Genomic DNA, 13,738 nt, shown 5'->3' with positions numbered 1-13,738 from the left:
CCTTGCCAGCCTGGAGGTGGCTCCTGAAAGGAATTGGGCCTGGTCGGAGTCATCCTAGAGCATGTCGTCCAAAGGCCACGAGGGCTGGGACAGGCCACCCCACCTGCCCTAGGAGGGCTCCGGTCTGTGGTAGCCTCTGATCCGAGCCCTTCAGAGAGAAGGGAATGGAAGACAGTGATTAAGGCCGGTGGAGACCGGAGACCCTCAAACTATGAGGCCACTGTTCAGGTGGTCTCTGCTGGCTGAATTTCAAAAGGGAATCCACCGGTATGTACTTCTACTACGGTGCTTTCCATCTTTCCTGCTTACAACTAGAACTCCAGGTGGTTATCAATATTAAGTCCATGAAAGCCAAAAAAGAGGAATGAAGGGAGGATCAGAGACAATTATGGATAGAATGAATTGGATCAGGAATTTAGGGCAAGAGATTTGTAATATTCATTCGATCTGGCATTAATCCCCAGGCAGCCCAAGGCAAGAAATTGTCCAGGATGGCATGCCGGTCTGCTGGAAGGAAGGACATAGGTCTGATGGAGAATGCATAGCTTTCCCTTGGGATTGCATTATAAGGAATTTGTTGGGTACCTTCATGTATATGAGTCATTGAGTAATCTTTTTTTTAATGTTTATTTATTGTTGAGAGAGAGAGGAGGGGAGGGGCAGAGAGAGAGGGAGAGACAGAATCCAAAGCAGGCTCCAGGCTCTGAGCTGTGAACACAGATCCCAATGCAGGGCTCGAACTCACAAACAGTGAGATCATGACCTGAGCTGAGGTCAGATGCTTAACTGACTAAGCCACCCAGGTGCGCCTTGAGTCATTGAATGATCTTATGGGCCTGGTGTGACTGGTGTTGCAGATATAGAGTCTTTAAATGGACATATTTTTGTACCAAGCCTAGACACAAGCTGAGGCATAGTATTAACTCATGTCTCAGTGAGGACAGTAAGGAGAACCTAGGTTAATACAGTCCCTGTGTGTTGCTTTTTGTGCTCTATTGTTGAGTAAAACCAAGAGAACTGCAGACACACAGAATCTCTCTTCAGCCAGTGGTTTCTAAGCCTGGCCGATGAGCAGAATCACCTGGGGAGCTTGCTTTTTCAAAGTGCTTCTCTTTTGTGCAGCGGGTTGGGGACGCCTGCCTCCACCCTCTCCTCTAAACCCTGACCATCTCAGATGCACCAGAGAGGATTCAGGACAAGGCCACGTCCCCAGGCCTATTGGACAGTGGCTGAGGCCTTGCGTGCTAGTGACCACAGGAACAGGAGGCAGAGGCCACATCCCGGGGTGGAAAGTAAGGAAACCGAATTCCGGTTTTATCTTTTCGTGTTGTCACATTAAAGGCCTACTGTAGAGAAGGCTGCTAAGGTCATTTTTATCAAGACTTCTCAAATGTACTTCCACACAGAACTTTTCCTTCGGTAACCTTATTAAAATTCCATGGATATATTCATGAGTATAGATGAACCAAAAAATTAAAAGGTGAGGGCTGAGGATTGAGACAGGGCCCTGGTGGCAGAGGCCTCCATCCCAGCTCCTGTCACCCACCCAGTGAAGGAAGGGTGGGTGTCCTAACCACTCTGTTGCAATGGATTCTGAAAAGAAAAAGAGAAAGAGAGAAACGGACTTGGCTCGGGGGGCTTGTGGGGCGATGGGGAGTAGGCTTCTGTTTCTGCATAGGACAAGAGGATGGAGGGGATTTGCAGGCCAGGAAACAATAGTCATCATGCTGGAATACAGGGGAAGGGATCTTTTACCAGTAATACACGGGAAGACAGGACTGAGAAGAGAAACTTTAAAGTGGTTTCACGGTTTATCACAGAAACCACATCCTAGGATACTTGCCAGTTTTCTGTGGCTGACAACTGGTCTTGGCCAGCATAACTCCTTGTCCCTGCCACCACCCTACTGGCTCATGTACTGCTCAGGATTTCTCCGACCTCCCCTAGTGCTGACATCTGCTCACAGACCTAGAACTGGGAGTAATTTGCCTGAGGAGTCATGGAGGCCTGGCTAGGAGCAGCAGGCCACATGGGGGCGGCATGGAGGGCAGAGCAGTGGGGCAATGTCCTTGTGGGATTCTAAGCAATGGGGCCTTGACTCAGGGCTCTCTGTTCCAGGCCTTCCCCAAATATGAGGCATTCATGAATCGGTTGGCATTAGCCATAGACCCTCTGCTGGATGCAGCGCCGGTGGACGCGGAGGCCTTCCAGAGGGGTTCCCTGCTGCAAAGGCTCAAGTCGCTCTCCACCCTCAAACCCCTGCTGCAGGCAGGTGAGTCCAAAGTGCAGGCATCTGGGTATGATGAGTGACCTTTGGGGACTCGAGCCCATTTTCCTGATGATTGGACCAAAGCCTGAACCTTCTTCAGCCTGCCACCTGCCACCAATTAATAGGGGCTGTCCGAGTACTCTGGGGAGAAAGTTTTCGCCCAGCCCGCCCTAGAAACAGAGCCTGAGAAAAGGCTTATATGCAAATAGTTCATTTTGAAGGATGACCCCAAGGAAAGGCGGAGTGCAACTGGGAAGATTTCCAGCGGGAGATGCTGCAGAGTTGCATGGACAAAGTGTGTGGATTCCGGGAGGAGTGAAGGACCGATCAGAGCCAGTAGAATCTATCACAAATGCCAGAAGTAGACACTGCCTCTCAGATGACCAGTCCAAGAAGCTTCATGCAACGAAATGTATTAAGCAAGTGCTGTGTGCCAGACACTAAGCTAGGCACTGGGGCTACACCAGCTAAAGATCACGATCCGTGTCCTCAGAGCCCTCCTGCCCCGTGAGCCTCCGGCGTAGTGTGAATCAGCCTGACAGCAATGGCCTGGCCAAGCTGGCTGCCTCCCAGGGTATGGGCCTTATAGAGTTCAAAGTAAGGGAATAAGGTACAAGTTAACATTTTTCCAAAAATAACTCTAACAGCTAAAATGTATTAAGTGCCTATGAACTTGCAAATGCTTTACATATGTCACTCAGTCCTCACAGTAGCTCCTGGGATATGAAATATTACTCCCATTTTACAGATAAAGAAGTAGGAGCAGAGATATCACGGATTGGACTGACTCTTTCTTGCCTATCTCAGCCTATGTGTTATGGGTCTTCTCTTTTAGGTCGCGTGCTGGGAGCCCAGCTGCCCCAGTATTACCAGGTCCTCACAGCTCCAATTACAAAGGTGAGGGGCTCCCCAGCCTCAGGCTGGACCCCACATTGAGGGGGACTGTCCTCCCCAGGTCCCTATGCCCTTCTCCCTGACATTTTGCTGTCCTAGGTGCTGGATCAGTGGTTTGAGTCCGAGCCTCTAAAAGCCACTCTGGCAACGGATGCTGTGATCGGAGCCATGACAAGTCCCCACACTCCGGGGAGTGGGTGAGTGTGGGGTGTGGTGGTAAGGGGTGCAGTGAGAGCAGAGTGAATCCCCCACAAGTACTAACAGCTGCTATTACCGCTCACCGAGCTCTCTGGGTGAGCCGGGCACGAAGCCAAGCTCCCATCTAACCCTCAGAGCAACATCTGAGAGCCGTGGCTCAGAGAAGGGGCAGGTCTTGCCTGAAGTCACACAGCTAGTGGTTACAGAACTGATTTCCAGCCCACGTTGTCTGACCCTCCAAAATCCTCCTTCTTAGCCACTACTCCTTACTGTTTCAGCGAGAAAAGCCTCTCTCCCACTGTTATATCTCAACATGAACAACTTCCCACTCTCCTCCTCCTCCCCCACTTCCTCCTTCTTTTCTCTCTCTCTCCCTTTCACTCCTTCTTCTCTGTCTCTCCTCTTTTTATCTCTTCTCCTCCCACAAAGTCCCATTAGCCCTCCCCCACACACACAAAGTTCCTTTCCCTGGGTTCCAAGACACACACGCGCGCACGCACACACACACACACACACACACACACACACACACACCTTGGTGAGGGTGGAACGCTATAGGTGGCGGCTGTGTTGACAGCCTGATCCAAGAGGGGGCAGGCAGACACAGTGAAGTCTGTACCTATGGGATGAGTTAATGGCCACTTGTAGGAGCAAGAACGGAGGGTGTGTGGGGTGTGTTTGTATGTGTGCGTGTGTGTGTATGTGTCTTGGGATAGAGGATACTGCCAAGTGTTGGGCCATTTCTGGTGTATCACAAGATGCAGCTAGAAGCTGTCAACGTGGCTTTTCTCTCAAAAGATGAGAACCACCCTTGGAAGTGGTTTTTCAACACACATTAAGCCAGCTCTGAATTCCCCAGGGCCATGGAAGAAGGGGGTTGGCAGCGGTTGCCATACTTTGGCCAACTCTGTGATCCACCAGCCAATTTGGATGTTCCAGCTGGTGCCTTCTGTCCTTTTCTCTGTAGGTCTCCAGGAGGCCTGGCTACTGCCCAGTTTATGAAGTGTGCCTTTAAGTAATTTGTTTCTTCATTAATTCTTTCAGTCAATATTGATGGAGCACTTCCCTGTGCCAGGACCTGGGGCCAGGTAGTGAATGGAGCTGAAATCCTAATAGGAGAGGTAGACACAGAGCAGATGATGATACCGGAGTTCTGTGAGGGTTAGGATGGGGGTAAAGCAGGGAAACAATGCTGTCCAGGGTCAGAGAAGGTCTCCAGGAGGAAGGCATGTTTAATCTGAGACTCTCAGGACAGGAGGGATTAGGTAAACAAACACGAGGGAGGAAGGGGCCTTGAACCTGCCAGAACAGCATGTGCAGACACTGGGGGCTGAGCACAGATGATGCGGGGGTTTGCTTTGGCAGGAGTGCGGACCGCAACAGGGAGCATGGTGAGGGAGGAGGCTGGAGCCCTGGAGGTCATTTTCAGAGACTGGCAATGACCCTGAGAGCAACACCAAGCCAGTGAAGGCATCAAAGGAGAGAAGTGACAGGACTCAGCTAGGTTTTGAGATTGGGCTCCAAGCCTGCAGGAAAGAAAGGGTGGGAGAAAGTGGTCCAACTAGAAGAATATCAGTGCAGCACTTTAGGGATGAGAGGAGAGGCCTGGATCAGGGAAGAGGCCTCAGGGAGCAAGAACTGGAAAGTTCTTTGGGAGGCAGGGTTGATGGCACCTGATGGCATGGAGGCAGTGCCCATTCAAAGGTTGTTGGGAAAGGCAGCACAGGGGGAGGGAGAGGCTAATGGCACCAGAAAGAAAGATCTAGTTGCATCTAAGCTCTGGGATTAAATCCCACCTCCAACCACTGATCCCAGTGGTCTGTCCTCAGGTATGTGCTGCTACATCACGTGATGGGGGGCCTCGAGGGGATGCAAGGGGCCTGGGGCTATGTCCAGGGTGGCATGGGTGCCCTCTCTGATGCCATCACCAGCTCAGCCACTGCACATGGAGCAAGTGTCTTCACTGAAAAGGTGAATGTCCCCCTACCCCTTACCCTGATTATTTGCAAGGATCTCAGTATAGAACCAAATGTCAAATTCAGAAGGTCCCTCCTTTAACTGAGGCACAACGTGGGGCTTGGAATCAAGGGGCTGAATTTATGTAGCCTGTTAATGGCTGGGCAGCTGTCAACCAGGCCCCTGTTCTTCAGACCACCTCCTTTGAATTTTCTGGCCCCTAACCCCATTTGGGCTGAGCCTTTCCATTAGAGTGAGTGGGCTAAGTCTTCACCACTTTGCTAGAGAGCCCAGCAGGGTGGCTTCAGGCTGAGGAAGCTGGCAGTGCCCCAGAGCAGCACAGACAATGGAAATCCTCCAAGATCCAACTGTATTTTTCTTCCTGGGGGGTTTCTGGGGCCTCACTCTGGTGGGCTCTAGGCAGTGGCCAAAGTGCAGGTGAGCAGCGAAGGGCGCGTCCAAGGAGTGGTGCTGCAAGACGGCTCGGAGGTGAGGAGTAAGGTGGTGCTGTCCAACGCATCTCCACAGGTCACCTTCCTGAAGCTGACACCACAGGTAAGGCCTGAGGGTGGAGGCAAGCTGTCCGCCCACATGGGGGGTGTTGGTCAAGGGAGCCAGGACTGCATGAGGACGGGAGATGTAAGTGCCAGGTATCTGCACTGGGGGAAGCCATCTCTTCCTTACCCAACAGGCAGGTAGCAAACAGGAAGAAGCCTCATGGGTGGGAAGGAAGGTCCGAAGGAATGAGATGACCTAGGCCATGCAGCTGGTGATTGGCAGAGCCAGAGCTAGAACCCGGGTCTGACTTTTAATCCAGAGTTACCCTACTACCCTGATTCCCCCTCTAGCCAATGCTAATTCCAGCATCTGTGTCAATTATCTATGGCCATATGGATGCTCAGCTTGTGGGCATATATTAAGAATACTGATTTAGCACACAGAACTAGAGAATTCAGTTGAACTTGGCTGAGTTCAGCCAATCTGGGCTTGCTCATGCACCTTCCATCAGCTGTGGGTCAACTAGTGGGTCCTGTTCACCTTGGCTGGCTTCGCTCATGTGCCCAGGTTGGCTGGCTGGGGCTAATCCAGGACGATTTCCGCTGGAATGACCAGGTTGACTAGCTCTGCTCAATGTGTCCTTCATCCTCCAATGTAAGTCCAGGCATGTTCTCAGGGTCTGGCAGAGGACAAAAGTGAGCAAACTCATTCATGTAGGTGCTTTTCAGGCTTCTGTTTGCATCCTACTTCCTAACATGAACTTGTCACAAGCGCAGAATCACAGTGGGAGGATGTTACAGAGGTGTGTGCATCTAGGGAGGGGTGAGGATTGGGGAAAATTTTTGCAGTTGATCATACCTTCCCTGTCACCAGAAGATATGATAATATGTATATGAGTATGGAGGTCCCAACCATTCTTGGGACTACCTGGGGGGGGGGGGGGGAACAAGATACCACTTTTTCTGAGTAATTCCACTAAGAAAATTCAACAAACATCTGTTCAAAAGCATCTTGTCAAGACAATTCTGAAATAACCAAGATTTACAAGAGCTTGGAGACCAGAGGAGAAAAGGGGCCTGTAGCCCACTGGCCGTATCCAAAGCAGGAGCTGGTGTGGGCCATATACATTGCTCTGGCAGAGCTCAAAGAAAGAAGTGGTTAGTGTTAAGCTGGAGGGGATCCAGGCTGACTTCACAGAGGAGGTGCTTTGGCTGAGCTCTGAAGGATGGAGAGGATTTCTGGCAGTAGAGGTTGAGGGACCATCCTGAGCAAAGGAAGAAGGCAGCCCCTTGGGGCCTCAGCCATCCTCAGGCGTTTTCATGGAACCTTCTTCCAGGAATGGCTTCCTGAGGAGTTCGTGGACAGGATCTCCCGACTAGACACCCAGTCACCTGTTACCAAGATCAATGGTAAGAGGCACACCAGACTGCAGAGCTGTCTCTTCTGACATTACCTGAGTGAGAAATTTCCAAGTCTGGGAAGAACTGGCCTACATCATCACCTCTATTCTCTGCCCTCCAGTCTGCCCCCTAGTTTGAAGGTGAAACACTCTTTCATACTTTTTCTTTCCAGTCCATCACTTGGGTGAGCAGGGTGATGGGTAGAAAAGGAGGATCCTGGGGTCTGAGGACATGGGCCTTTGGGCCCTCATCCTCCTCTTTGGTCCATCAGTGGCTGTCGACAGGCTGCCTGACTTCCTGGCGGCCCCCAATGCTCCCGGGGGCCAGCCACTGCCCCATCACCAGTGCTCCATCCACCTGAACTGTGAAGACACCCTCCTTCTCCACCGGGCCTTTGAAGATGCCATGGATGGCCTGCCTTCCCACAGGTGGGTGGCCGCTGGGCTTTGGTGTCCCCTCTTACAATCTTACATGCATGGGCCAGGTGAGGGGTGGGTGAGGGGTCTGTCTAGACATGGCAAGGATTGCCTCTTCCTCCTGGTGTTAAACATTCACAGTGTCTCAGAATCTGCCTAAACCCATACTTAAGTCCAAGGATAGGAAGTACATCTAGACAAGAAGCCTGTGGGCCAGGGCAGGTAAGGAGTAAAGAGTAGGACATGGTTCAGCCAAGTGTCACGTATTAGCAGGAGAGCAAAGGACTGCAGAGAAAACAGCACTGGCCTTGGAGAAGAATTGCAGAAAATGCTTTCTGGGAGAGGAGGGGTTTCTCTGATTTGGCAGCCCCATCAATGGGCACACACCCAATACCCCTGCTCCATATTCTCTTGTCTCTGATAAGATTCTTTCATAGAAAACTTCTAAAAAGCATTTCCTACCTCCCATCCCAGCTGTCTCTCCATCCTTCTGGGAACAGGCAGGGACCTTACAGGAGCAAGTATCTCTCCATACTGTCAACTTCCACCAAAGCCTGTTGAAAACCTTTTCTGGGTGGGACTCTATTGAGTACAGGTTGGGGGAATTGGAGGTCAGGCAGGAGCATGAAACAGACACAGAGCTTATCGTAAGACAGGCACATAAATATTTATAGCATGAGGTAAAGAGGACAAGTGCCCTGAGAGAAGGGTAAAAGGCAATGCCCATTTATTCACTCATAAATATTTTGGAGCCCCTACTCTGTAACAGGCTTAGTCCCAGAACCTGGGCACAGAGCAGTAAGCAAAGTCAACATGGCCTCTGCCCTCAGGTCACTGACCTTCTGTTGTGGAAGACAAGACAATCAACAAACATGCACTGATAATATGGAGAAAAATAGGTCAGAAGAAGGGAGGATTTGCTAGCCTTTATAAGAAGGTCAGGAAAGAAAGTCATCTCTGATAGCGTGGCACCAGAGACCCAAAGAATTGAGAATAAAAATCTTATCAATATCTGAAGGAAAACACCCAGGTAGAGGGCAAGTCAGGTGCAAAGGCCCTGGGGCAGGAATGGAGTGGTGTGTTGTAGGCACAGGGATGTGACCAGAGAGACCAGAGGAAGAGAACCTGGGAGTGAAGGGGGGGGGGGGCGGTGGTGGTGGTCCCAGAGCTACGGCTGCTGTATCCTGCTGGGCCCTGGAAGCTACTCCTGGCTTTTACTCCAGGAAAGTTTGTGCAGAGCCTGACTTACATTTTGGAAAGACCCCTCTGGCCATTGTTTGGAGAAAAAAAGGCATCTGTTGCAATTAGTTACTATTGCAGAATCCAAGAGACAGAGGACTGTGGCCCAGACCAGGGTAGGGGTGGTGGAAGTGACAAGAAGTAGCCAGATAGGGGTACCTGGGTGGCTCAGTTGGTTAAGTGTCCAACTTCGGCTCAGGTCATGATCTCATGGTTCGTGAGTTTGAGCCCTGCATCGGGCTCTGTGCTGACAGCTCAGAGCCTGGAGCCTGGTTTGGATTCTGTGTCTCCCTCTTTCTCTGCCCCTCCCCCACTCATGCTCTGTCTCTCTCTCTCAAAAATTAATAAAACATTAAAAAAATTGTTAAAAACAACAACAGCAAAAGAAGTAGCCAGATACTGGGTATTTGAAAGTGAAGCTGGCAGCATCTGCTGTTGGACAAAAGTCAGGTGTGAGCAAGAAAGAGGAGCCACTAAAAGATGGTGTTTGTCTTTATGAAGAAGGGGAATCTGGTGTGTCTGGCTGGGGAGGAGCAGGCTTTAGGCATTCGGGTTTGGACAGGTTACTCTGGAGCTGCCTACTGGACATCCAGGTTCAGAAGACACATTGTAAATGAGGGATGCAGGGAAAAGGCCATTTCACGTGGCCTGAAGGTGGTCAGATGTGGAGATTAGAGAGAAAACATGCCCCAAGGAGACGGGGCATTGTTAGCAGGGGAGGGGTTGGGAAACCGCTCAGGGTTCTGTCTGCTGGCCACAGCCCCGGACGCTCTGATTTCCCCAGCCTGCTCAGGGAAAGGTGACCGGGGATGAAGTCCGGCTACCTGAGCATCTGCTGCCCTAGGCCTGGCCCCTTCCCTCATTTGTTTGTGCTGCCCGCTGGGCCCTGGAGACCTGAGAGGCCTGGCAGAGCCCAGGCTGTAGTAGAGGAAGGTGGGGACAGGCACCCATTGGGGAGGGAGGCTAAAGGGAACCAGAGGCCCTGGGGCGGGGGGTGGGGAGGCTGGTGAGGGACTGGGAGCTCCTCTGGAGCATTCTGGACTGTCCTGGGGGACACGGAACCCGTGCAGGCAAGCAACCACCACAGTCTTGAAGAGACAGTGACCTTGGCACCAGGTTACCCCGGGCCTTCCTTCGTTATGTCCCTGGCACCTCAGAGAAGCTCCCAGCCCTTCCTTCAGGGCAGCTGCTGTTCTTTGCCCCTGACCCTCTCTCCTCCCCCATGTGGCAGGCCTATGATTGAGCTCTGCATCCCTTCCTCGCTGGACTCTACCTTGGCTCCCTCTGGCTGCCATGTTGTCTCACTCTTCACACAGTACACTCCCTACACGCTGGCTGGAGGCAAGGTGTGGGATGAGCAGGAGAGAAACGCTTATGCAGACAAAGGTAAAGAGGGCCAGACCATCCTGTCTCCAGAGTGACTGGTGGCCGTGCAGTCCCAATGGACCCCCCTCCTCCTATCTGCGCATTCAGGATTAACAGTGCCAGGTCCTGCCCCAAAGGGAGAGAAGAACCCAAGGGAACCCAAATCAACACAAGGAGTGCCTGCTAGGGTCCGGCACTGGGCTAAGAAAGCCTGAAAGACACGATTCCTGTCCTTAACGTTACTCACAGTCCAGTCGGGATTTGGGGGGATGAATAGAGAAACCAGTCTTACAATACAACTTACTCTGTGAGTCGAAGAAGGAAGATATGTGCCAGAGAGATAAGGAAGAGACATTTGAGCTGGGTTTTAAAGGAAGAATGGGAGTTGGCCAGGCAGCAATGGGCATTCCAAGCGAAGAAACAACTTGAGCAGAGCAAGGAGGTGAAGAAAGCTTTGCAAATACACGGGAGACAAGTAACTTTGTGTTTAGGGGTGGGATGAGCAGGTGGGAAAGTGGGGTGGACCCAGAGGCCTTTGTAATGAATTATTTACTTGCCCATGGACTGTTTATGTATTTTTTGCTTACTGAGATGTAATTTGCATATGATAAAAATAGACCCATTTTAAGTGTGTAGTTTAATGAATTTTCATACATTTGCCAAGTTGTACAATCATGGCATCTCCTCTTCTTCCTGCTCACACCATCTCGTTTCTCTGCTGTTCTGTAATCAGTGTTTGACTGCATCGAGGCCTACGCCCCTGGCTTCAAGGGCTCCGTGGTGGGCAGGGACATCCTCACACCGCCTGATCTGGAGAGAATTTTTGGGCTTCCTGGAGGGGTGAGTATAAGGCATCCCTCATCACATTCTTCTCCCTGCACCCCCACTCCCTGGCCTGCCCACTTGGTTTTATCTTGTCTCTCCACACCCAGCCCATATGGAGAAGGGAGGACAGTGCAGAGACCACGGTGGAGAGGGGACAGAGAAGTGGTCAGACCTAGGGAGTGGGGAGGAGTAAGATCAGACAGGAGAGGCAGTGCCTGCTGAGAAGGTCACCAGGATGTCCCCTGTCTGGACATCCATGGCCACCTCTCCCATCTGGCTTTCTTCAGAGGGAGCTCCCCTCTTAAGGTAGCAGGTCCTTGGACTTTCCTCTCTGATTTATCAAAGCCTTGTTGAGACTGGAGGCAAAGGGACCAGTTAGGAGGCCAGGTCCATACTGCAGCCACCAACTTCACGTGGCTCTTGGTGGTTTCAGTGGGTGAGGCCAAACTGAGGCGGGCTGTACACATAAAACACCCACCAGCCTGCAAAGGCTTAGGACAAAAAAAATGGAACACATCTCATTAGTAATATTTGTATTGGCCACATGTTGAAGTGATAATGTTTTGGCTCTGTTAGGTCAAATAAAATATATTATTGACTTTCATTTCACCATTTTCTTTTTAAACTTTAATGTGGCTCCTAGAAAATAAAAATTGCATATGTGGCTCATGTTATGTTTTTATTGGACAGCGCTGGTCCAGATCTAGAGTGCAGGAGGCCAGACGGTGGGAAGGGAACAGAGTGGATGGATATGGGAGGCATAGGGCAGGCTGAACTGAGAAGTCTCAGTGTAATGTGGTCAGGGTGGAGGTGACGTGAAGGGTCCACCTGGAGGCCCAGGCGGGGAAGGTGATGTCGCCCACCGAGGTGAGGAAGGTGGAAGAGAGCAGACTTGGGGGGTAGGGGAGGAGGAGCCCAGCTTGGGACATGCTGACGTGGTTAGCTGGAGGGACGTCCAGCAGGTGTGATCTTCTTGTCCAGACCCGCCCTGCAAGTCTGACCTTCCCCTTCCCCTTGCTCCCCCTGCCCCCACACCTTCCCAGCTGCTCGGACCCCAGCCAGGGGAGCAGGACCAAGCCTGAGTACCCTGTCCCTGTCTGCCATCCACTGTGACTCTGCTGGGGCTTGGACCCCTGGGACCCAGGCTCAGGTGGGTGTCTTGGCCAAGGAAACATGAGCCGGCTGCCAAAATAGGTCAAATCCTCCATTTTTCAAACAGACTGAGGAGGATTTGTAGTCCTCGGCAAACACTTAACATCTCCCTCTTCTTTCCCTCTCACACTCTGAAGGTGCTCCTCACCTTTCTTTCCTCCTGAAAAATGCCTCTGGAAAACTCCATCCCCAGCCCAAGGACATGCAACTGTCCTCTCTCTCCCCTCCCCTTTCCAAGAAAACATGCCGGAAGGAAAAGAACCTTCCTTGGAGAAGGGGAGGGGAAGAAACCTGCAAAGGCCGGAAAGACCATAACACTCCTATGTCAACGACTGTGGCCCTGCCTCCCGCAGAACATATTCCACTGTGCCATGACCCTGGACCAGCTCTACTTCGCCCGCCCCGTGCCCCTGCACTCCAGCTACCGCTGTCCTCTCCGGGGCCTGTATCTCTGTGGCAGCGGTGCCCACCCTGGTGAGTGACGTGGGCCCTCTTCCCTGTGCGGGCTGTGGGGGCTGGCTGGACGGCAGAAGCTTGCTGACGGGGGAGAAAGGGGGCAAGGAGAGATGGAGGGGAGCAAGGAACTCCCATGAGAACAGGCCATCCCCCATATTGGGGATTCTCAGTGCACAGGAAACAGGTGGGAGGAGGGGACTCTGCCAGCTGGCCACACCCTCGGGGTAGCTCCCACCTCCTCCAAACGAGGTTTAAAAATTTGCCCCAGAGGCGGCTCTCCAAATGCCAACTTTGGTTGTGGAAGACCCGTGTCCCTGAATTCCCCCTCCAGATGTCAGACCAGCGGGAACTGGTAACATTACGTTTCTTAATTTAAAAATTCTTGCCTGCGTCCATTCCAAGCCTCGCTGACCTTGCCAGGGCTGCCATCCCCTGTGGACACGCCCCAGAGAGGTCTGAGCGTCCACCCCTTGCCCCTTGAACCTTTAGTCTGACACTTTAGTTTCACGCCCGGAGGGTCTCCATCCAGCGCGTTGGCTTTCCAGACTGAGGGGGCAGGTGCTTGGACTGTGCACTGGGCCCCCTGTCCAGAGTTCTGAGCAGGAAGCCTGGAGGCGAGCCCAGAATCTGTCTTAATAGTCGTCCCAGTTCTGATGCTCACGTCCCCAGCACCGCCCTGCAGGTGCCCATGCTCTGCTTCCTTGCTGGCTTCCCCACGAGCTCTGGCCCCGCCTGCTCCCTGGGGACGGTCGTGAGCACCGCTTAGGTTCACGGGAGACTCCCTTCCAGGAGGAGGCGTCATGGGAGCCGCGGGACGCAATGCAGCCCATGTCGTCTTCAGAGACCTCAAGAGCATGTGACCCTGAACTGACTCTGACCCAGGACAAAGAATCTACGCTTGAGATTTTAAGTCCCCATTGGGTCAGTTTCCCAGGATACGGCAGACAAGCCCTCATGCTCAAGGCACTATTTTAGGAGAAACGTACAGGTTACATTTGATACTTGTTAACCTGGTACCCATGTCTTCATGAGTGAACCAGTTTTGTGTTATTAAAAACAATGTTTTAGAT

General features: G+C 52.0%; 1 protein-coding gene across 1 annotated transcript in view; it reads left to right on the top strand.

Annotated features, from left to right (window-relative positions):
* PYROXD2 (pyridine nucleotide-disulphide oxidoreductase domain 2) overlaps positions 1–13,738 on the top strand; it is a 26,199-nt gene extending 12,461 nt beyond the window's left edge. The window contains exons 6-16 of the mRNA XM_027062814.2: positions 2,119–2,272; positions 3,105–3,166; positions 3,263–3,360; positions 5,191–5,332; positions 5,738–5,872; positions 7,152–7,224; positions 7,487–7,643; positions 10,102–10,256; positions 10,969–11,075; positions 12,566–12,686; positions 13,458–13,738. Of these exons, the coding sequence (XP_026918615.1) occupies positions 2,119–2,272; positions 3,105–3,166; positions 3,263–3,360; positions 5,191–5,332; positions 5,738–5,872; positions 7,152–7,224; positions 7,487–7,643; positions 10,102–10,256; positions 10,969–11,075; positions 12,566–12,686; positions 13,458–13,528 (1,275 nt within the window). The 3' untranslated portion in view covers positions 13,529–13,738. The remainder of the gene's footprint in view (positions 1–2,118; positions 2,273–3,104; positions 3,167–3,262; positions 3,361–5,190; positions 5,333–5,737; positions 5,873–7,151; positions 7,225–7,486; positions 7,644–10,101; positions 10,257–10,968; positions 11,076–12,565; positions 12,687–13,457) is intronic.

This window comes from Acinonyx jubatus, chromosome D2 (assembly GCF_027475565.1).
Source record: "Acinonyx jubatus isolate Ajub_Pintada_27869175 chromosome D2, VMU_Ajub_asm_v1.0, whole genome shotgun sequence".
In the NCBI taxonomy this organism is placed as follows: Eukaryota; Metazoa; Chordata; class Mammalia; order Carnivora; family Felidae; genus Acinonyx; species Acinonyx jubatus.
This window is presented reverse-complemented; position numbering and strand designations above follow the sequence as displayed.